Here is a 23988-nt window from a genome sequence, read left to right as displayed (position 1 = left end):
GGATGAGATTCCTGCTCAAATTAGAGAAGGCTCATACCGCAGTGATGTGAAATTTGCTAGTGCAGAATCTGTTTTTTTCAGCTGCATAACAGAGTTGGTTTGCTTCCTTTATTAAAATTAATATTTTGGCAAATGCCAGGCAATCCAAATACACTCTAGAGAGGGTTCTATTTTTTGTCAATTTGCCTTTTTTTTTCTTTTTTTTTTTGTGTTTACATTTAGGATGATGTAGGTTTACAAAGATGATGTTGCTTCAGGTTCCAAGGTATTCACTGTTTTACTTAAAGTTGTGGCATGAAAATAAATAGTCAGGTGTTTATCTCAGTTTTCATTAAAATAAGGAATCTTTTTTTTCCTCCTGATTTAAAAAGAAAAGATGGGGAGAGAAAAGCTTCAGCATGAGGTTGGTACCACATAGTAATGCTGTAGTAATGGCCAGGACTGAGTTTTTGTGTGTATTTATCTAAATAAATTTATTATTAGCACAGAAATACTTGAATAAGAAAAGGGAGGATCTTCCTTGGGATGGTAAACATATTTTGATAATATTGCTGAACTGGGGATAAAGAGTTAACATTTTTTTTTCCAGGAGGGAAAAATAAACACCTAAGTCACCTAAAATGGCAAAAAGAGGGTGTTTACATCACTTAGTTTCAGACTAAAATGTATAAGGTGTGACGTGATATAGATGACTAATCCCACCCTTTATTTTCATCTGTTTCAAAGTTAGGCATTCGAGTCCAGAATCCAAGACAGCTAAATGCTGCCTGTTGTTGAAAGAGAGAGAGAACTATCCCCAGATAATAATTAGTGTCACCTTTCCTAGATACTTTCTTAAGATTTAGATGAATCAGCCCTGGTACTTCCTATTTTTCTCAATTGACTAGGGAGAGTGCACAGCTAGATTCAATGGGTGTTTAACTTGTAGATGCCTTTGTTAGATGAGATGAAAAATGTCTAATAATTGCCAAAAGCTAAGAGCATACATCATTCCTATTGGTACGAAATGGATGTGAAGAAAGAGACAAATCACAAAATCTGATGCAATGTAATTTATGGGATGAAAAACAGAGAATGGAGTGAAAGCTATTTACATGGTATAACACTTAAACATACACAGCCAAAGGGTCAAACCGTATCTGCTGCTTCCCTGGTAATGCACATCTGAACACTTACAGGTATTGAGTTTCCTCCTACTAGAAAAATTCAGCAGTGAGGTTGCACGTTCAATCCTGTGTTTGCTGTAATGTTCACTCCCAGCAAAGAAAGGCAATGGTGGTGAGGAGGAAGAGGAGTAAGCCGATGAAGAAGAGAAAGCTGGGGTTGCTGCTGCTAACCTTTCATAAGGATCATCCTGGCCTCTGCCCACTCTGTTCTTCCGTCTGTTGTCAGCAGTCCAATTGGAGGCAGCATTTCCTCTTCATTCTCTGCCATTTTGACTATCTTTCGCAACTGAGTGAAAAGATCTCCCTCACTGAGACGACGGAAATTAATGACAACATCCAAAACAAAAAACTGCAAAAAAATGACAGAAGTCAGAACAGTTACAGGTGGGCTGGACCCTCACTGGACCAGCATTTGGCTTTTGTCTGGGTGAGTGTTGAGATGCCGAAGTCCTGCCTGGAGAGCCAGGCCTGCAGACAACGGAGCACAAACCCACTGGGGACTGGCCCAGGGCTCACTCCTCCTGCGTTTTAATGACAGTATAATGCCAGTTGCTACAGGGGACTTAAATTGTGTGTTGGGCTCAAATGCAACGTACCTTATTTAAATAAACTTAAAAGCCCCTGAAGAGATAAAATCAGGAAGTATGTAAGTAATTTCCATTGTACTATCTGTTTAAAAATAACCTAGAGAATCTAGAGAACTTCCCATTCAGGTGAGGGAATGGACTTCCTAGAAAGGGGACCACTGGGATCTACCTCTTCATTCCAAGGGGGCCTGCAGGCACAGCTCCAGTCAGGCAGTCAAGCTGGGCTATAAGATATCCTGCCTGGCCAATATACTCTGCTGCTCAATGGTATTTATTGGTTGGGGCGGACTCAGTCTAATGCTTCAGTATTTCTGCCTGCACCTGTGCTAACTCCTTCAGACATACCTGCTTGGGATGGTGGTATATATGCCATGTGTTGCATGCCAATACTTAACTGTCAAGAGAAGAGCATTTCCAGCAAAGGCACTCTAATAAGATATTTTTTTTTCTCTGTGGTTTTCTCTCTGTTTAATAAATATTTTTATTTGAATGAGAAAGCAAATGAATTCTGCCACATTCCTACTTTCTGCATCACTGTACTTGGAACATAATGTGGGCTAAGAACAAAAGTGCTGCGGAAGCATCTTTTGGAAATATTGACAGCAAATGCTTGGTAAGAAGTGAGCTCATACATAGCACATCAATTGTGTTTCTAAACAGTGATTAGATTAGGCTCTTGAGTGAATTTAAGCAAACTAAGAAATATAGAAAGGTATAAAAGAAGAATACTCATTTACCTGATTGTTACAAGCAACAATGATGTGCTCTGGTTCTGGCATTACACTGCTTTTCTGGGCCACGAGGGTATCTTTGGTATGTCCTGGAAGACGATAGGAAGAAAAGAGTCCATAGTATTGCTTCATACAGAGAGGATGACCAGACAGCTGTCCACGAGCAAAATCAACAGGTAAAGCATGGCTGGAGAGAGAGAAGGAGAAAAACAAAGCCAGAGGAAAAGAGGGGAGAGAGGGGAGAGAGAGACAGAAAGGAAAAGAAATCTAATCTGTCCTTTGTTCTGTTACAATTAGATCAGGTATAGCACAAATTTAATAATAAAATGAGATTACAGTATAAGGGAAATAGATGAATTCCCATACCGAAGTTAAATACATCATTCCTGGCAGCTTCATGCATATTCATTAAGCAATTGCATTATCATCTAGTGGAAATGGAAAGAATAGCAGGTCACAAGCAGCTTTGCAATGTGTGCGGGACACCTGCCGAGATGGGACCCTGGAAATTTGCCAGGACAGAAGTCAGCAGAACAGCTGGAAAAGACACAGCACCTTGAAAAAAAGGTCTGATGAAATTCACTGCAAATCACAGTGGCCCTGTGCTGTGCAGAGTGGTTAAAGAGGCTGTGAGAGGGCCTTGTCTGATGAGCAGGAGTGGCTGGGCATTTCCGTTTTCCAGTAAGCCTCGCTTACGTACTAGTCCTTACTTAGAGCTATTCCCCTTTTACGGAAGGCATGTGAAAATAACACCACCTAAAAGGCATCTTTAGTGGCCAGATAAAAAACCCAAGTTATCACAATCACAATTATGGATTGTAAAATATCCCGCTGACACTGCAGCAGGAAATAATGGTGCTGTCACTCGGGACAGGTTGCAGAGCCCACAGGAAGAAGAAGATCTTGTGCTGCAGACATTTTTCCCTCAGCAAAAGAGGACTCAGCTTCCAGCTTGCCAGAGTGGTGCAGGGGTGAAAGGCACACAAGGAGGGTTACTGCTACATGGCTGATACGGGGTAATGTTTTGTGCTAGTTTATCTTGTTTAACTGTCTCTAGAACTCTTGCAGTTCTAAACCAGCGATACTCACTTCAGTTCCTGGCTCTCAGACTCTCTGTATCACTTATTTCCTTGTACAGGTGCTTAATTTTTTTTGTTCCTTATCAGCAAAATAGGCTTATTAGTGATCTACTTCTCCCACATTTTGCATAATGCAGAAATCCTCTTACATTTAGCAGAGTTTTAAAGAGCATCTTTGATGATCGAAGATAGTGGAATAGCATGGTAGATTTAGATAAGAAAATCTGTAATTATAGCAGTTAAGAAAGGGGTTATTAACTCTGACTGATGGCAGCAGAAAATCTTGAACTGATTTAGGAGAAGTCTGTGTAAGGTCTTACAACTCTTTTACATGAGCGAGTTAGGCATCATTAGTCATGGCAACTGCATGGAATATCTGCAGTTAAAATGAAATGCCTAGGTTTGGGTTGGAATATTGTGCATCTGCATGTGGGATGATCCAAGAGAATCTAGCAATACGCTCACTGGTAGAAGTCCTTAACAGCAACAAGGAACTGAAAAAGTTACAATTATGGTGTCCTCATAATTATACAGGAGGCATGATAAGCAAACAGCAGTAACAATATGAGGACACAGTAGTGAGGATTTAAATGATTACAGATTTAAGGCAAGCAAATCTGATCACAGGATTCTTTGGATATGGAGTAGCACGGTCAAAATAATAAGAATTTAAATCATCCTTTGTTTGAGCAATGTGGTTTCTTTATCTCAGATGCTGTCATACAAAGATGCAACAAACTACATTAGTATGCAATAGTGCTTCACAGCACGCTAGTGCTGGTGTTTGCAGCTGCATGGCATATCTTGGACAAAAGCATGTTCTTAAATAAGTACCTCTTCTATGCTTTCTGAGTAGCTGTCAGACTTCTGAAGTGAAAAACCAGCCTTTTCTTTCTTTTATCAGAGATGATAGGGACTTTCTTTGAATAGGGGCTTTGCCTTCCTCATACAAATAAGTGTGGGTTAAAGCATACGCCATAGGCCTTGTGTGTTTCCAGGCAGGAAAATGACCCCATCCCTACTATGGTGTGGTGTCCATTGTGCTTGACTTGCCACTCTTTCTGCTCTTTGGCGAGCAGTGATTTCAGCAGTAAACTTGGAACGCTAGGTGGGGTTAAGAAGTGCTGTGTAAAATGCTGTTATGAGGTACCTCATACGTGAGTTAAAGAATCATGGATTTCCCCATGTTTATACACAGAAAGGAACAACGGCATAAGTAACTTATTTTTACCAGCCACTGAACCAGCCTGTCTGTGGCGAGGCTCCCTTCTCCTGGTGAGATGGGTTATTTCTTTTCTGGTAGGAGGGAGGTGCGGGGGCTGATGCCCTGAATGGAGGGAGCAGTGTGTGGAGGCGGTGCATGCACAGGGAAGGTGTATGGGCTGTGTCACCGTGGTGCTGCTGCTCATCGGGTCTGGGCAGCACAGACTTCTTGGGGTGTTCTCAATAGCTGTTAGGCAGGTTGTGTGGGTCCTTTGGGCTGTGCTGCATGTGCTAGAGCAATGACTAGCAGGCACCACAAGGATTCTTCTCCAACCCATTAGATTGCAGTAATAGAGCAGAAAGCACATAAAAAAGCATCACTGAAGCGCTTGCCTTGAAGCATGCTGGAGCCCCAACCCTTCCAAATGGGGGAGAGGTGCAATGCAGCCTGACTTTGGGCATGTTAGAGCACCCTTGAACCAGAAGCCCTGCAGATACTCAAGCAGTAGTTCTCCTTCCAAGCTACTTACGTGTCCAGTAAAGCTTTATAGTCTTGCACTCCTGAAATGAGATTGGCAGCAAACCTGCAAGTAGCAGATAGAAGTGACATCAGTCTTTTGTCATTTGGCAACATCGGGCTGTTTCTGAGAGACAGAGGAGAGCCTGAATGATTGATGACACAGCATAAGGAGAGGAAGCCTTCTGGCTTGGCAAGAAGAGCCCCCCACCCCCACCTCAAACCTAAATTAATTCATGTCAGGAGAAGTATGAAATCCTAGAGACGGTCCCTTCAAATGGTTAAACAGACTACCACAGGAGGAAGCCTGAAAGCATTTATTTAAGGAATGGGAGCAGAGGCTGAATACTTAATAGAATCCCTAACATGGCTTTCAATATCAATACTCATAAGCTGTCCATTTTATTAGAGTACTTCCTGTCCTAAGCAGACACTCTTTCTGCAGAGCTGTGGACAGGTGTATTATTTCCTGACACTGCCCATTTGCACTGTGTCTGAGTGGGAGGCTCTGAGAAAAATATTTCCTTGTTACAGCACGTGCATTAGAAAATGCAAAGTGGAGTTTTTTTGAAAGCTGTGTGCACAATAAATTTACTCAGTAATGAATAGAAGCATTTATAGTTATGTTCAAAGTAAAGTAAAAAGATACATTGGTTGCCTATGCAAGATGTTAAAATAACACATATTGGCTTCAGGGTTCTGGCTGTTTTATAATAGCATAAATTCACATGCAGTTAATTCTTTCAGTAATGAGCAGCTAGAGAGTGCTAAAAGCAAAGAGGAAAATTGCACTATGTGAAGGTAGATTTGATCTGGTTTACTGTTTTAAAAGGAGAAAATGTTTTGGCAAAGGCTGAAGAATGGAATCCTGTTTTAAGGGCGCCTGGAGAGGTATATTCTGTGCTTGACTACTTGCTTACCTTTCCACTTTTTAAATGATTGTAATTGCCCACAACAGCTCAAAGGAGAAAGGCCAGTTCAGGGCTGGGATGGATGGGCCTGAGGAAAGCAATGTTCTTTGGGAGGAATGATTTCTGAATTCTTATTCTTAGATCCCCTGTGTTTCTGGTGCTCTTTTGGGCACCTGAGACAGACAATTTAATGCCACCGTGGCCTTTTCTGTTTGCAGCGTGGCTACAAGTTGTAGTGATGGCACGTTAAAAATTGTTTTCCTTTAAAGAATGTGTCAGAAATCAGTATTTCTGTTTTCCATCACAAAATGCTTTACTTACACAACGAAAAGCTTTGCAAATATTCCTTAAAAAAATTATAAATACCGTGGCATTATTTTTCATGCAATAAATGGAATAATAATGATGCTTTCATTTCTGATTATCAGTATGAGTATCCCCAGAAACACTGTCTTCAGTCAGCAGGCCTAGTAGGAAATCATTTAATGGTTGCAGCCCTTATTTTTTAATGAAAGTTGATTGTCTTTTTGCAAAAGCGGTATATTTAAAATATCCTTTCATTTAGCAAAAGCTACAAAGTCGTAATACATTACCTCAGCTGGTCATCTACATCCTTGAAATACTGACGAGCAAAGATAATTGCTGGGCTGGAATTGACTGGAAGAGCTAGTCGGTTGTTGAGGTACATGTCATCCAGCCAGTAGTTAAGCACCTAAGGGAAGGAGATGTGAATTCTTAAAGCTATGAGCAACGTGCAGAAAGGCAGTCTGGGCATGAGGGGAGAGTGCTTGGTGCTCCTGGTGTCAGGCATGGGCTCTGATTAATGGAGCCGCTGAGCATTTTCAGTCTGGGCTCTGTGACCTCAGCTCAGCTGAAATCAGCTGCAATTCCATAATCCTATTTTTCAATCAATGGCAATTTACAGTGTGTTCCATTAAAAAGTAAACAAGCTCCATATTGAGGTGCTTTGGGTATTTTGTTGTTTGCTTTTCTCTACAACAAAAAAATGTTTGAGTACAACATGCTAACTGCTGACTCTTGAAGAGTGATTTAAGAGATGGACAGAATTTTACTAGTGATGGCTTTCCTCAGGGGGCTTCAAATATTTGTCAGCAATGCCAAGATGCTCTGTTGTTAGCCAGCAGATACTGTCCTGTAGCAAGACAGAGTGGGAAAAGAATTTCCCGAGCCTAATGGTTTAGTCCTGCAGATACTGGCATGTGGATAGGGCCCCTGGAGAACTCCCTCTGTGTCCACTGACACAAATGCAGATTGCTGATGCTTGACCCAGACAGACACAAGTATTAAATTTCTAAAGATTTTTATTGAAAACACATATGTACAGTAACTGCATTGCTTTATGTCTGAGCAGAGTTTGAAGAATCATTATTTGGAAAATGGAGGCTTTCATAAAAAGATCAAATAGTCTTTCTGAGTTTAGCAGCATGCTTTGAATATAGTAACTATAAACAACAAGGAAATTATGCAAAAATAATTACGAATGCATGCATCAGTTGAAAAAGTTTTCCTCTGAGATATTTCATTGCTGTTAGAACAGATGCTTCCCCCACAGTCTCTGGAGTCTTCAGAAGAACAGGCTAGAGCTGTACTCCTGGCAAGTTAAATTCCAAACAAAACCATTTCTAGTTTATCTTAAGAATCAGGTATTTAATTTTAATAACCAGTGTTCAAAGTTGAGATGTTACAGAAAACACTTATACATCCTTCCTCTGTAATTTTCATGCTGTAAGTGGTTAAATGAACAGTTGTCTCCTGGAACACTATTTGCTATCAGGAACGCTATTTAAGCAATGGTTAATTTAGCCACCAAAACCATGAAGTTCTATGATCAGAATAACAAAACAAGATTGGGCAGCATTTAATGGAGCCCTCAGACTGTGGCAACAAGTCGTTCAGAAATTAAGAATTGCTTTTAAAATAAAAGCACTGCCAGTACTGTAGCCTTTTTTTCTATAGCAGCAATTTGATGGAGTCGTCTTGCAGGTCACACAACTGAAACGTTAAGGGAGAACCATGCTTCACTGACATCAGTAGCAAGCCTGCAGGATTTTACTGAATCCATGAAACTATCCAGTGTCTCTCTTCCTTGCTGGGAAGTGTCTCTAGTTTTCAGCTGCCATATTCTAATGTGGTTAATGCAGGCAGGATGAACTGTGACTTTGTGGAATGATAAAATCTACTTTATCTATGGCTTATTTAGTTTTCCATCTTGGGAAGCAGAAAGCTGAGCTTTTTTAAAGGCTGAGGTCTCAGCATGGTCTATGTGATAGATAGAGATATATCTATGTATACACGTGTGTGAACATTCGGCAAAATAAATACTTCTGAGTAACTACATTGGTACAGTTTGACAATAAATGGCAAATAGTATTTTAATTTAAAAAGAGTAATTCCTATCCTGTAGTATTCTATTTTAGAATAATTTGGATCAGAGTTTTGGGTAGATGGGCATACAAGACACATTTTTATAGCCCTATCAGAAAGCATTTTTAATTTTAATAAAAACTCTAAATCCTGTTATTAAGGAGAGAGGAAGACATTATCTCCAAAAAGGATATAATAGTGTTTCCTGCAGGTAGAGCCGCCACCTGTGTGCATGCACCTGAGGTGCACGAATTCCCTCATTTATGTCAACAAACTGTTTAATAATGACATAGATTTTAACACTGTTTGAAAAATCTAGCCTAATATGTCTGAAATATTCATTCCCTTGGTAGACTCTGATGTGACGACCCACTGAAACCAAGCAGTGATTGCATATATAGAACACCACAAAGAGTTTGCAATTGCTCAATACAGCAAATATTTTTCTCATCTGTATTTGCTTACCCAGTTCGTTGTCTTTTCCCTTCTTTCCTCGAGGATTTGCTGCAAGGATTCCCCCAGACCTCCTGCAATTCCAAACTGCTCCACAATGACCTTGGTCTTTCTAAATTGCTCCTCTGGCACCAAGTGTTTCATGCATTGTAGGTACATGCATAAGGTCTGTTGTAGTGGTGGGACTGGAAGTTTTGACACTGCCTAATTATAAAAAAAAATAAATTAGCAAGTAATTCTAATTGTTCCCAAACTGTCCTCTTTTTTTTTTCTTCTTCTTCTTTTTTTCCCCTTCTGTTACTGAACAATATATTGCATCCCTTTTTTTTTTTTTTTTTAGCATTTGAGATGCCTGATTACTGCAAATGTAGTTGTGTGACTTCAGTGGAGTTTCATTAGGTCTTAAACTGTCTGGATTTTAGGACACAGTATGCAGCTGTATGCAATACTGAAGCAGTGGTACCTATCCAGTGGCTCTATTTGTAGGCCTTTGGCCAATGAGGATTTCAAATAGATAAGCCAGGAAACTAGTGGAGAATTTTCCTTTGTAAAAAGTCTAGAAATCCTAGGACAAACAGGTAAATAGGCATGATGCAAGCATATAGCCTGAGCTAGACTCTAGGAAATCTTCAAACACATTAAAGTATAGTAAAATAATGCATTAAGAGAAGGTATTTCATTAGTAAAGAAGTGCACTTAGCTTGTGATCAGTAAAACCAGGGGTAAATACTTGTTTAATTGGCAATATGACTGGTTATAAAATTGGAGAAATAAAAGACATGCACGTCTACCTGTTCATTAGTACTGACTACAGACAATCCTCAATAAACCTGTGGTTTACCCTGCCAAACCTCTGCTGTCGGCCAGGGTGGAACCCTCCTAGAAGGCTTGATAAAACATTTCTGTTTATATTTGCTTTATCTTTATCCTGTTTGGAGCAGGAAACCAACAATATCTGGGAAAAAAACAATCTCATGCTGCTCATGCAATTAAGCTTCTTTTGTTTTTAATCTAAAATTAACCAAGTGAATTGTAATTAGTCATTTAAAAGCCAGAGCAATCATGGGGGCAGTGGGAGAATCAAGCAAGGATGTAATCCATGAAGGACTGGGAAATTGCAAGAGGCTGTGATGCTCTAAGCATGGTTCCTTAGGGAGATAGACATGTTTCCTGTTGAGAAATGGTCATCTAATTCAACTGTGCTTGCCCATTAGTGATCAGTGTAGACTGTAAACTTTGGGAGGGTTTATTTCTCTAATCTGATTTTTGTTTGTCTCCTAAAGCAGGTAAAATTCAGATATTTTTTTTCTATTAGCTCTTGATGAAATAGACATTCATTTTCACAGGACTGCATGACCATAGCATGATTTCAGTTGGAGGAGATGTCTGACAGTCACCTAGTCCCACCTGCTGCTCAGAGCAAGGCTAGCTGCAAACTCCTTTGCTAGTGCACGTAGGGATGGAGGGAGTGGAGGAAGTGCTCGGAACAGAAGGCAGGGAGTGGGTGTCCTCAGAGCTCAAATACCAGCCCTGCCTTTTGACACCCACAGAAAAGTCAGATATTTAATTAAATTAAATTAAAAACTGCATTAAATTTCCCTATCTAGAAACCGAAGATTTCAGGTACTCGTAAAATGTGTCGTAGGATTACCTGCTATTAATGGAAATGCAAATCCAATTTAGCCTGTAACACACCCTGGATCTCAGAAATGATAGAATGGTAATTCTACAGTTTCAAGCTATGTTTAGTCAGGGGCATATGTCTTCTGTCATTGACTTCTAGGTCAGTGGAAACAGATGGGTGAAATGATATTTCTTGTTGATACTGGCTTTGGCCCGATCTTTCTGGGTAAGGTTGCTCTACAGTTCATGGCTCTGCTTAGGAAAAAAGCTTTAAACCCAAGGGGTTGACTGCTTATAGGCATACACATCCGGCATCTTTTAAACCAGCTTGAAAATGAATCATACATGATAGTTTGATAGTTCTGTACTATTAAGAAATAATTACATGCCATCTCTGACTGTACAGTAATGCATCTGCTGCTGTGTAATAATATTTCACTTACTGGAATTCTTCACAGGATGTTGGGAGGAAAAGTGTATTTGGGTATGAGAAGCACTAATGTTACACCAAAGTTCTTGATTATGAACTGCTTCAGGTATCCTAGTGTTCCCTGAAATGAAGAACTCTGCTCTGGAACAGAGCTTGGTTTACAATTATTGTATTAATTTACAGCATTAAAAGCTGTTAAGTCATCCATCTTCAACATTTTTTCTTGTTTTTTGTTTTCCCAGAAACAGTCACTTACTGTCTCATCTTTACTGCATGTATCTTTCTCTTTCTTCTGCATGTTTTTTTCTAGGACAGGCATTCCTGCATTTCTTTTGATATCTTTTGTTGAGGACAGAAATTGAAGCCACTCGGGGGCACTTATGGAGCCTCACGCCTCGGTTCTGGAAATAGAAAAGATTTAAAGTCCAGTCAATACCCATTATTTATAACCAAAATGTACGTGGGGAATATTCCCTGTGCAAGCATACACAGAAGCTTCAGAATGCAAAACTGAAGAGAAATAGAAGTACAACGTTCAGAAGTAGCTGAACTGAGCCCTGTGGAGATTGCTCTGACATTGTTTGTCTCATTTTGCTATAAATTTCTTTATCCAGAACTATCTGATACACATAAATGATGTCTTCTCAGCATGGTTTATTTTGTCCTTCTAATTTACTTTGCAACGCATTGTGCCGTGATCTGCACGCTTTCTATTACCGCTATGTGTTAGCTGGAGGAAAGAGGTGACTTCTCTTTGAATGTACTCGTGTTGACACAGATAATAGGAAGGCTTCAGTTTTTTATCTAAGGATCTTCTGCGTCGTCCCCTTACTATTTTATATGAAAGCATCATGGTCTTTAAATGTATTTGTCATTGAACGGTTCCATGGACACAGTGAGGTGCTGTCATCTCCATGTTAAAGATGTGGAAGCGAGCTTGACGGAGACGTGCCTTTGCTCCCTGCAGACTAGAAGCTCGCAGGGTGCCAGTACTTTGAGGCATAGCTCTGGGCTGGGGGGCCCCGTGAGCCTGCCTAGGCTGGCAGGCTGGCTGTGGGAGGGGTGCGAGGGGTGGCATATGCTGCACTTGAGCCACTTCACACAGCGGTCTTTCCAAATAGCATATACCTATCCAGGGAGACGGCTTAACCTGCCAAAAGTCACAGAAGTCATCTGTGACAGAGAACATACTTCCACTTGTGTGTCTCTGGTATTGTGCTCACCCTGGTTTTCACTTCTAAGGGTGCCTCTTGCTCCTTTTCTGTACAAGAATGAGCGATATGCCAGACGTTTCTTCCTATATAATAGTGCCCACATCAAGCAGTTACCCTTCAATTATGGTGATACAGCTAAAGCAGAGTAAGTTCCATCTGTTCAGTCAGGTCTTGATGAATCATAGGGGGTTTTGGAGTTGTTTTAGGGATTATTTTTTTTTTTAATTACTTTGCACTATGTGTATGCGAAATATCAAAGACAACGTGTTGACTAAGTAGAAAAGAACTTCCTTTCTGAAACCCTTGGGACTATACATTCGAGGCACTTGAATTACTCCTACAACAACTTTTAAGAACAATTTGGATAAAAACCTGAAAGTGAGATGAAGAGTTTTGTTTAGCGATGGGCAGGGATGGCTGTGCATTATTCCTCTCCTGCAGAACCAGCTTGGCTTTTCCAGCCTTGAGGCTTCAGCATGGCTCTGCCAATGTGTATGTGGTCACTGACACCTTGTGTTGATCTTGTCCTCTCCCAGTCCCGCACTGCCAGCGGGGCCATGTGCTGTGAAGTAGGTTGAATAAGGTTGAGAGATGTCCCTGGGGCCCTGCAATGAGCCACGCAGCAAACTCATGTTGATCTGTCATCTGCTCATGATTTCAACCCAGCTGAGAGACGATTTCCCTCATGGAAAGGCCACATTAACCCACTGTGCTGCTCCGCTCCCTCCTGTGTGCTGCACAGGTGCTCTATTCCTGGCAGCACAGGTTCAAAGCACGTCAAATAATGGACACATTCTGTAACTCTTGGAAAACCGTGGCTTGCTCAGTAGTTTATGGGCTGGCCTCTGCTCTCCACCTGTGTTCAAATACAGAGCAGCCATTTTGTCTCCAGGGCCCCTAAAACTGCACCACCCTAAAGGAAAAAGCGTGCCGGTATCCTTCTCACTGGGACTTTTGATCTTTCTTTCCCTATGTTTTTTGTCAAACTGCAATATGGAGTCACACCGGCTACGAGTCCGTACTGGTTCTGTGACTGTGGGAAATGCCACTAATAACAGACTCGCCTATCTGTAAAATCCGTGTGATGAAGAGTTTTTGGGGGTGCGGAGGGGGGGTAGCCTGAGCTGTACTTTTTCTCTGTCAGGGGGATGAACCGAGGCTTTGCCTCTGGTTCAAGTGCTGCCAGCTTAACATCACACCCAATTCTGTATTTGCTTTAAAAAGGACAAGGAAAATGACACGAGGGAAAATCCTGCAGAAATTCAAGATGACTTCAAAGTTGCCCACTGGAACGGCTGTGAGGTGCATTGTCAAAGTTATTAGGCAAAAAAAAAAAAATAATCCTAGCCGCTTTTATTTACGGCTGGCTTAGCTGGAGGGCTGGGGCGAGTGGCTTAGCAGGGCGGCTGCGAGTCACAGCAGGCTGGGGAGCCGGTGGCTTCCCCACAGCTCAAAGGAGCAGCTCAAATCCACAACAAAAGGCACTGATCTCCCCCTAAGCCGAGAGCACAGAGGGGCTGAAATAAGCCCATGTGCTTATACTTGAGTTCTCCGTCCGCTGCGGCCCCGGGGGCAGGTTGCAGTGCATTCCGCTCAGCCCCCATCTATTCATCCCCCCTGCCAGTGGCAGCAGGAAGATAAGCTTCAAGTTCTCAGGAACCGACGCTTAAAGTTCAGAGGGGCGTACGCGCTCCCACGAATACTTGTGGGAAGTCGCGCTGCGGCGGCCGTTGGCAGTGCGAGGCGGCCCCGGAGCCTCCCTGTCGCCTGCCGGCAGCTCTCTGCGGGCCGCAGCACCGCCCGAGCCCGTCCCCGTCGGGGACCGCTCCGGCTCTGCCGGGGGCCGCCCCGGCACTTCCCCCTGCCCCAGCCCCGGGGCGGTCCCTTCCCTCCCGCACGGCCCGTCGCGGCGGGACCCGCGGGGGGCCCCGACGGGAGCGGCCCCGTGGGTGCCGCGGAGTTTGGCGAGGGGAGCCCTCTCGGCTGCGGGACCCCACTCCCCCGCTCCCACGCCCGCGGCTTCCCCGCCCCGGCTCTCGCAGCCGCGCCGTCGGGGCGGCGGGGGGCGCGCAGCCCGCCCGCCCTTACCTGCTCGTCGGGGCGCTCCGGGGCGGCGGCCGGGCGGGCTCGGCGCGTCGCGGCGGCTCTGTCCAAGGTACCGCCGCCTGCTCCGCGGCCAGGGCCCCTCTGGGCGGGGGCGTGCGGAGCGAGGCTCGTCCCCGGCGCCGCCTGGCTCCTCCCCGCCCCGCGGCCCCGGCACCGCCCGGCCCGGCCCGGCCCGCCCCTCCCGCTGCGCGCAACAGGCGCTGCCCCCCGCCCGCCGCGCCCCGGCCCCTCAGCGGGCCGTGCCTGGCGGGGGCGCCGCGCCCCGGGCCGCCTGTGCCCCGGGGGGGCGGGCGGGGGCGCCGGGCGGAGCCGGGGTTGCCCGCGCCCTGACCACCGTCGGGACCAGCCGAAAGGCTGCGCGGCGGCGGCAAGGGGAGCCCCCGAGGGCTGCAGCTCTCGGTGACCTCCGGTGCCACGGCGGTTGTCGCCAGCGTCGAGCGGTGTCGCCGCGGGGCATCTGCGGCTCCTGAGCGCTCCGTGGCCGAGCGGGGCGGGCGGTGCTGCCAGCGGGTTGCCGGCAGGGCGGCGGGGAGGGCCGGCAGCGGCCCCGGGAGGGGAGACCGGGCTCTGCGGGAGCTGCCCTGGCGGCGGCAGCGGCCCCGGGGCGGGAGGGAAGGCGGCCCCGGGCGGCGGCAGCCGCGGACCGTGCCGTGCCGGGAGCGGGGCCAGCCCCGGGGCGGCGGGCAGGTGCGGCGGACGCTGCCGCCGCGTACCGCTAGGAGAGAGGCTGCGGTTTAGGGAAACGGGGCTCAGCCCCGCCGCGCTGGCCGTGGCTCCTCCGCCGGACCCGCCGCGCCACAGCACCGGCGCGGTGCTTCCCCGAGTTCTGCGCCGCCTGAGCAGCGACTCGACCCGCGGCGCCGCGGCACCGACGAGCCACTTCTCTGAGCCTCCCTCGGGGCGCCCAGCTCTCCGGGGGCGGGTGGCAGCCCTTTAGTGAATGCTGTGGCCGTTTCTACAATTTTCCCCCCTCTCTCGAGATTGTAAGCCATGTATTTTGTTTCCTAATGAGCTAAGAATTTAAATGAACGATTTTATTTCATATCAAGATAAATTTCCAGGGCAAAATGTGCACTCTGGTTCCATTGTGGTCGGATCGAACGTTTCAACTTTTTGCAGAGGTTTGAATGAAGCACTTCATCCATCTTTTGTTTTGTTTAATCCCTGTCGGCTACACCGCAGCGTAGGGGCAGTTCTCGGCACCAAGAAAGGCGTTTTCCAGTGTTGTGTCTCTTTAACTGCCGGTTGTGCGATTTTTTAACTACTCGGGAATTGAAACTCATGATTGTCAGAATTAAATTTGCGTGAGAATACAAGGACCTGGTTTTAGGCAATCGATAGCATGTTTGCAGTGCGATGCTCAGACCCATTAACGTATATTTTGAAGAATGAACGAGAACGTTTTTTACTGGGTTTTCTCCTGGGCAATTCTGGTAACCGATGAGGTTTGTGTGAAGAATTGTTACTGTAGGGGTTACGCTGAGCACAACCAGCTCCCTCCCTCAAGCAGCCCTCAACAACAAAACAGAGGCAATCGATCCCCTTCAATTCCATTTATTCAGATTGTATTATTCTTGTAGTTTGGAATTCAACATAATACAGCATATTGCACTTACCGGAGAGCAGCACAAGAGAGAAAGAGAGAGAGAGAGAGAAAAGTACAATACTTCAGTTTATTCCCAAGTAAGAATAAGACGTTGTGATAGTTGTTGCTCTTCTTAAATATATGAAACCAACAGAAAATCTAAGTATATGTACACAAGATTTACCAAGTCCCTGAATATGCCATTCAAAATTTTACACAGACTTTTTTGCTTTTCTTATATTTTTTACAGAGATATACAGTATGTCACACACAGTTTCAGCTTGAGAAAAACTTTGCACGATTATACCCCAGCTATGAGGCTGTTGGGATTTTTTGTTGTTGTTTTGTTGTTGGTGGGTGGTTTTTTTGGAAGGCCCCCTCCCCCAGATTTATGCCAATGATTATTCAGATAATTTCCTTCAGGATTGTCCCCCCATTCCGCACCCCCTCCACCCTGCCACCAATTAAAAATAAGTCTAGAAGAAAGCCATTACATCATGACAAAGGTTAAACTCTATATATTGCACGTCAGTACAGAAACATAATGCAGTAACGCTTTCGTCCCCCCCCTTTCCCTCTCTCCCAGGTGCCCCTCCTTGCTCCTGGGCTGGGTCATGTGGGGGAACCTAACTGTACTCATAGTCCGACGAGTCCTCCTCAGACACCCCTGTCAGGTCTCTGCGGTAAGAGTCCACGCTGTTCTCCACCTCACCCGCTGGCTGGAGGTTTTTGCCTGTGCCTTTGCGCTCTTCCATTTTGATGGTGTCGTAGAGTCCCTTAGGTCCTTCTTCAAGGAGGATGTTCCTCTCCGAGTGAGAGGGTTTCATTTGGCAGACGTTTTTGAGGAAGAGGAGGACGGGGGCGTAAAGCATGTTGGCAAGCCCCATGCCCAGGTTGAGCTGCACAAAGCCCATGGTGTGCACAATCTGGCCAGCCACGATGGGCCCCAGGGCGTATGCCACGCAGTAGGAGATGTCTGCGATGGCGTAGACACTGCCGTAGACAGAGACATGGCGCACGTCCACCAGGAAGGCCAAGGTGGGCAGCAGCGCCGTGTCCACCAGGGCGATGCCAAAGCAGATGCCGCAAAGGGGAATGATGACCTGCCCGAAATTCCTGCAGGCTGGCACCAGGCAAGAGCTGGCGCCAATGATGGCCATGCCCAGGGCCCCATAGAACCACTGGAGGTGGGGGTACGCGGCGGCCAGCCGGACGGTGACGTAGACGCCCAGCACGTGGGGGAAGAAGGCGGGCAGCCAGGTGAGGCCCACCTCCCACTCGCTGGCCCCCATGGACTCCTTCATCCAGTTGGCAATGGTGGGCTCCAGGAAGGCCAGGGGGATGTTGCAGGTGGCCAGGGCCCCTGCCACCACGGCAATGTAGGGGTCGACCATCAGGCGGTGGATGGGGGTGCCGACCGGCATGTTGGCCCGCGCCCCGGCAGCGCCGGGCGGCGCCAGGGCCAGCAGCATCAGCCCGTCGAGGAGGCAGACGCAGGCCAGCACCAGGAAGGGCACCCGCTTGCCGGCGAACTCGTAGAGGACGCCGCCGAAGGGGGGGGCGGCCAGGCTGCCGAAGGAGATGCAGGCCAGCGCCGTGCCCAGGGCGCGGCTCCGCGCCGGCTCCTCGGCGTAGCGGTCGGCGATGAGGGCGATGCCGGCCGTGTCGGCGAAGGCCGAGCCCAGCCCCTGCAGGCTGCGCGCCGCGAACAGCGTCGCGTAGTTCTCCGCGAAGGTGAAGGTGGCGGTGGAGAGGAACATGATGGCCAGCCCGGCCAGCAGCGGCGCCTCGTAGCCCACGCGGTCGATGAGGGTGCCGCTGAGCGGGTTCACCAGCAGCTGCAGCATGGCCTTGGAGGCGAACAGCACCCCGACCTGCACGTCCTCGTTGCTCCCCGTGGCCGGCGGGTACCGCGCCGGCAGGAGGCTCCTGTTGCCGCCGCTGCCGGTCTCGTTGCCCCCCGCGGGCGCGGACGGGCCGGCGCCGTCCCCGCGGCCGCGCATGGCCGCGATGTAGTCGGGGATGATGGGCACGATGACCATGTAGAGCATGTTGTCCAGCAGCAGCGCCACGCACACCACCACCAGCAGCAGCCGCCGCTGCCGCCGCGCCTCCCCCATGGCGGTGCCCAGCCGCCGCCGCCGCTCGCCCACCGCCTCCGACAGCCGCGCCACGGCGGCCCGCGCCCGGCCCGCGCCCCCCGCCTCCGACATCGCCCCTCAGCGCCGCCGCCGCCCCGCCGCCGCCCGCATGGGGCACGGCGGGGGCGGCCCCGTCGCCGCCTCCGCCGCCCGAGCCGCCGCTGCCGCCGCCGCCGCCGCTCACCTCCCGGCGGCCGCCGCCAGCCCGCGCCGCCGCTGCGAGGCGGCTCCGAGGGGCCGGTCCTCCATCACCACACTAATAAGCGCCGCGCACGGAAACCCCACCCGCCCCCGCCGCCGCGCCGGCCCCGCCGCACGCCCGCCCTCCGCGCCCCGCCCCGCTGGACCGCGCCGGCGGCGGCAGCCCTGCCCTGGCCCGTCGCCGTCAGGGGGCTGCGGGGGGGTGCCGCCGGTCCCTGCCCGCCCCGGGGGTGTGCCGGGGGGGGGGGGGGGCAGGGACGCCGTGCCTTCCCCGGAGCGGGGGCCCTCTGGCAGCTCTCGGCGCCCCGACGGTGCGGCGGCCCGCGGAGCCGCGGGCGAGGAGCCGGCTCCCCCGGCAGCCTCCCGCAGCCCCCGCTCTGTCGTTTCCCTCAGGGCCTGGACGCGCAGGACCAGCGGGCCGGGCCCGACGTGCGCCCGCCGGTGCTGCGGCGGAGCCGCGTCCTCGCCGCCCTGCGCCGCAGTTGCCCCAGAGGGGCGACCCGAGCCCGGCTCGCTGTGCGGGGGAGTCGGCGGTTACCGGCGCAGCCCCTGTGCGGTGCGAGCCGCAAAGACCCCCTTTGCCCCCGCGCCTGGGCCGCAAGGAACCGGCGCCCCCCTCCCCGGCCGCGCAGCCCGGAGCCAGCGACTGCCGTCGTCTAACCCGAGGGCTACTCCCAGGGCTGCCGCCAGCCCGCGCAGCTCCGCCGCCCCTCCCGGTGGCCGGGCCTCGGGGGGTGGGGGGTCGGGCCCGCCGGCAACCCTGCCCCTCCTCAGGGGGTGTGTGCCCTCCCCGGCGCCAGCGCTCCCCGCTAGCAGACCCTGAAGCTGCACTGGAAATCAGAGAGCAACACGGTAACTGTGCTGCACGTGCCTGACACGGGGGCCCACCACCGCCCCAGGGCCGGACTCTCCCAGGGCGGTGGTGGGAGCTGGTGCTCGCCATCGGCCGGGCCAGGGCTGCGGCTGGAAGCCCTGTGGAGCAAGGGGCATCGTGGGGCACAGGGCCTTTGCTATGAGTAGGATGCTCCTGGCATAAAGCAGAGGGTAAATATCATTAATCCTGTAGCAGAAATGACACGTGGGCTGATCCAAGGAGGATCTCTGCAGAAGGCTGTATGAAATAACTGGATCTCTCAACAGAGCAGTTCCTCAGTAGATGTGGAGTTTGGGCGCCTTCATTTGCTTGCGTAGCTGGGCTTCTGTGGCTGAAAGGGAGATGATTTATCTGTCAGTTGCTGTGTCTTGCTTTGTTGCAAGAAAACTGTCTAGATGGCCAGAAAGGCTTTAAGATGGATCCCTGCATGGAGTGGCATACAGATCCAACCATGCTTACACAGAAGTGGTGTCACAAAGCACACTTACAGCAGCAATACCCCTAGACATCCATACTGTCATTGCTATCATTATTTGTTAGTCGTTCACTACCCCAGCTGCAAAACTGCAGAAATACATCAGGACAAGGCTCTTGACCCAGGGCTCTGAATATTCTAGTATCCTAAATGCTTCAAAAGATCCTTTCAGAGGGTAGAAGGGAAATGTCTAAGAAAGTAGGAGAGTCTTATTAGAAGGGTACTGAGCTGAAGGCCATGGCTGCTGCACTTGGCTGCACAGTTCAGGCTACTTGTCACCTGCGAGACTGATTTCGTTGGGAAAAAACCCAAACCTCAAGCCCTGCAAAGCCCGTCTTCCTGTGGTTCCTCAAACAGACAGAACCGGGGCAGCAGCCTGAGAACATGTTTCTGCACGGCATTGTGTGAGCACATGAAGAGCAGCTCCCAGGATGGTAAGGGAACTGCTGAAGGATGCACCCCCTGCTTGGGATGGATATCACGTTTGCGGTAAGCGGTAATGGGTTGGGGGCAGATATGACTTTGGATCATTGCTGTGCTGCAGTCAGGAGTATTGGAATCTTGGCTCTCGCTTGATGAGGCACTTTATTTGATTAAAGTTTCCCTTTTAATCAGAGATATGGTCATTTCCCGTCTCTAAAATGGAATCTGGCTCTGGGGGTCATGTCTGGATAATAAAGGGACTGGTTCTCTTGTCTCAGGGGAGCTGATATTGAATTTATTACCATCAAGGGAAAGCAGAATTATACTTGTAAAATGTTGCATAATAAATTTAGCCTTCTTAGTAAATCAAATCAACGGATACCCTTATCTGCAAGAGATGCGTCATCGCTACGTGAGCTTCTTTGACTAGACAGAACTGATGTAGAGAAAATGTACCTTCAAATGTGGCCAAAACTGATGGACCCACAGTAAATTAAAGTTAAAAAAAAACCACCTCTCCCTAGTGTTTGGCTTAGAAATTCGTAATTATATTTGGGAAGGGACTTCAGGGTGAGATGAGACGACTTTTAAAATTTTGTACTTTATCCCAAAGCCCAGAGGATGTGACACTTCCTTGGTTTGAGAGGAGGAATGCGGAGGAGGAGATGTACTTCATTTGTCCTCCAGTGCAGAACATGCAGTTTTAGAAAGTCACTGTTAATGTCAAGGAGATGGAGAAGATTTTAGGTCTGTAAATAGAGCAGAGTTGGCTGCACCAGGACTTCTTACCACTTTCTTTGTTCTAGAGGCAGTAGATGAAGGAAAATGCAGCTCATGATGACGGTTTTGCCGTAGAGAGGAATTTATTCCTGTGTCCAAAACCAGCCCAGGGCCCAGAAAGGGAAATTTCATGTAGCATCTTTGAGATTTCAGAAACAATGGAAAATACATAACACACATATAAGCATATAAACCTACACGTCTGGTGATGGTATCAGTTCAAGTTTAACGTGAGGGGAAAGTGGGGTTCAGTATGACCAGCTAGTCACTCTTTTAACACTTGGTTTAGTTTAAAAAGAAAGACCTACCTACATTGGGAATCTTGGAAAAATGAGATGGTTTTCTCTTCAAATATCAAAATAAATATCCGAGTAGTTAAACAGAAAAAATGACTTGTGTACAATCTGTGCTTGCTTGTCCTGCTACCTACTGAATTGATAGTCCTTGCACTTTGGAATGACAGTTGGTTTTGATGCTGTGTCAGAGTGATTTTACAGAGAAAGAGGTAGAAGCAACAACTGCTGTGATGCACTCTGCTGTCTGGAACAGGCTTAAGTTAATCATGCATCCTTAAGAGTCTTTCTTCCACAGGAGAAAAACTTTTTGCTATGAGGAGTCCAAGTACAGTGAGTCAGTGTTCCTCATGTCTGCAAAATATTAATTTTCTTAATAGTCTGAGTACTTAGTATCTGCAATAGGGAGCTTGTCCCCTTAAGGATATGGTAATACTTTTTAGCACTTAGTCCCGAACTAATTACGTGTTTCTTTTCTGATTTTAATTTCTGATTAAAAGACCTGCTAATCTGATCCTGCCAAATAGGAGAGGCTCACCTAGTTTGACAAGTATGTTATAATCTCTGTAAGTGTGGTGGTGGAAAAGAGAGGAGATAGAAGGTAAAGTCCATTTTCAACCACCTAATTTCAAAATCTTTTTTGTGCACAAAATGGTCAGCCATTGACATATTCCTGTATGTCAGTGGTCATTATTTTCCTGCCCTTCCTCTTGGGCTCTAAAATCTTTGTTCCCAAGGCAGACAGACACAAGGGTGCAGGCAGAGCCACACAGAGGAGCTTGGAAGAGCAGAGGGAAGAGCCAGTCCTGGCAGGGCCTGGCAAATCCCAGGGCTGGTGCCTCCATGCAGTGGCACCGGGTGGGGGGAGGCCAGGCAGGGCTCAGTGGCCCTGGTCCTGCTTCGGGTACCCGCTGGGCAGGTCTGGTTGGCAGGACTGGCTGGACAAGCCTTAGCCCCTTCGGCCGATGGTGCTTTTGGCATTAGTGAGAATAGCCACCAGGCACAGCCTTCTGGGGAGACTGTGTCTGTTGTAATTCTCTGTCAAAACTTCACGTGTGATATAGGTGTGACGAGGGATGGGGACTGTACATGAAAGTGTGCCTATCTGTTTCTATAAAAGCTGTGTTCAATAAGCAAAACTGCTCTTTATAAATTGTTGTCATAACACACACACACCCCCCACACCCTTTTATTTTTCAGCAATGGTAAATTATCTGTGTTTTTTTTTAATGTTGCACCCATACTTTATGCTGCTTCGCTCTTTGGCAATAGTGCTTAGAGAGAGACAGAAAAATAGATGAGAAAGAGAAGAGAAAAAGTAATTCAAGGATTTGTGTCTAAGCTTATGTTAGCTCTAGCAATAGTTGATGTTCTTGTTAGTTATAATAGACAGTTGTTAGTTAGAGTTAAAAGAGAGGTATTAAATTATAATGTGTCTTCCATCTCTAAAAGTACAGGGTATTCTCTATGTTAAAGTCATGTCTCTACTTCTAAATGGCTGAGTGAATGGAGTTTCTACTTCCTCCCTTGGAGAATACTTAGCTGTCCAATAAAATTCACAGCTTAAGTAGTCTTTTAATGTTCAAGTTAAAATTTCTTTTCCTGTTTTATTCCCACTATACCTATATCTACTGTGTGCATCACCTTAAACCACCCTTGTCTCTTCTTTCATGGAATCACAGAACAGTTTGGGTTGGAAGGGACCTTAAAGATCACCTGGCTCCAAGCCCCCTGCCACGGGCAGGGACACCTTCCACCAGCCCAGGTTGCCCAAAGCCCCGTCCAGCCTGGCCTTGAGCACTGCCAGGGATGGGGCACCCCCAGCTGCTCTGGGCAGCCTGGGCCAGCGCCTCACCGCCCTCACTGGGAAGAATTTCTTCCTCATATCTAATCTAAACCTACCCTCTTGCAGTTTAAAGCCATTACTCCTTCTCCTATCACTACCTGCCCTTGCAAAAAGTCCCTCCCCAGCTTTCCTGCAGGCCCCTTTAGGTACTGGCAGGCTGCCCTAAGGTCTCCCCGGAGCCTTCTCTTCTCCAGGCTGAACAACCCCAACTCTCTCAGCCTGTCTTCGTAGGAGAGGTGCTCCAGCCCCCTGATCATCTTTGTGGCCCTCCTCTGGACCCACTCCAACAAATCCATGTCCTTCTTATGTTGGGGGACCCAGAGCTGGACGCAATACTCCAGGGGAGGTCTCACAAGAGTGGAGCAGAGGGGTAGAATCATCTCCCTCAACCTGCAGGTCAAGCTTCTTTTGATTCAGCCCAGGATTTAGTTGGCTTTCTGGGCTGCAAGCACACATTGTCAGGTCCCATTGAGCTTCTTGTTGACCAACACCCTTGCATCCTTCTCCTTAGGGCTGACCTCAATCTATCCTCTGCCCAGTCTGTTTGTGTTTGAGATTGCCCTGACTCATGTGCAGGACCTTGGACTTGACCTTGTTGAACTTCATGAGGTTTGCACGGGCCCACCTCTCAAGCCTGTCAAGGTCCCTCTGGATGGCAACCCTTCCCTCCAGCATGTCGACTGCACCACATAGCTTGGTATCAGTGTTAAACTTGCTGGAGGTGCACTCAATGCCACTGTCCATGTTGCTGACAAAGGTGTTGAATAGCACTGGTCCCAATATGGACCAATGAGGAACAACACTCATCACCAATTTCCACTTGGACATTGAAGCCATTGGCCACAACTCTTTGAGTGTGACCATCCAGCCACTTCCTTATCCACTGAGCAGTCCATTCATCAAATCCATGTCTCTCCAGTTTAAAGACAATGATGTTGTGTGGGACGGCATTTACTCTGTCAGTC

General features: G+C 48.0%; 2 protein-coding genes across 2 annotated transcripts in view; both read right to left on the bottom strand.

The window, feature by feature from the left end:
- Positions 1-14540, bottom strand: part of CHAT (choline O-acetyltransferase) — a 36240-nt gene extending 21700 nt beyond the window's left edge. Inside the window, exons 1-7 of the mRNA XM_037401041.1 lie at positions 14388-14540; positions 11342-11486; positions 9045-9236; positions 6788-6906; positions 5297-5350; positions 2491-2671; positions 1338-1515 (exon numbers count right to left, since the gene is read on the bottom strand). Coding sequence (XP_037256938.1) covers positions 1338-1515; positions 2491-2671; positions 5297-5350; positions 6788-6906; positions 9045-9236; positions 11342-11404 — 787 coding nt within the window. The 5' untranslated portion in view covers positions 11405-11486; positions 14388-14540. The remainder of the gene's footprint in view (positions 1-1337; positions 1516-2490; positions 2672-5296; positions 5351-6787; positions 6907-9044; positions 9237-11341; positions 11487-14387) is intronic.
- A 1410-nt stretch (positions 14541-15950) lies between these two features.
- Positions 15951-18203, bottom strand: SLC18A3 (solute carrier family 18 member A3). Its single transcript, XM_037398959.1, has one exon. The coding sequence runs from the start codon at positions 18201-18203 to the stop codon at positions 16617-16619; it is 1587 nt and encodes a 528-aa protein (XP_037254856.1). The 3' UTR covers positions 15951-16616.
- Positions 18204-23988: the final 5785 nt, after the last annotated feature.

This window comes from Falco rusticolus, chromosome 9 (genome assembly GCF_015220075.1).
Source record: "Falco rusticolus isolate bFalRus1 chromosome 9, bFalRus1.pri, whole genome shotgun sequence".
NCBI lineage: Eukaryota > Metazoa > Chordata > Aves > Falconiformes > Falconidae > Falco > Falco rusticolus.
Note: the sequence above shows the minus strand (reverse complement) of the source record. Positions and strands in the feature narration are given on the sequence as shown.

Bases quoted from the DNA above. Each gene is read 5' to 3' on its own strand.
- SLC18A3 (XM_037398959.1), bottom strand. From the start codon at position 18,203: ATGTCGGAGGCGGGGGGCGCGGGCCGGGCGCGGGCCGCCGTGGCGCGG.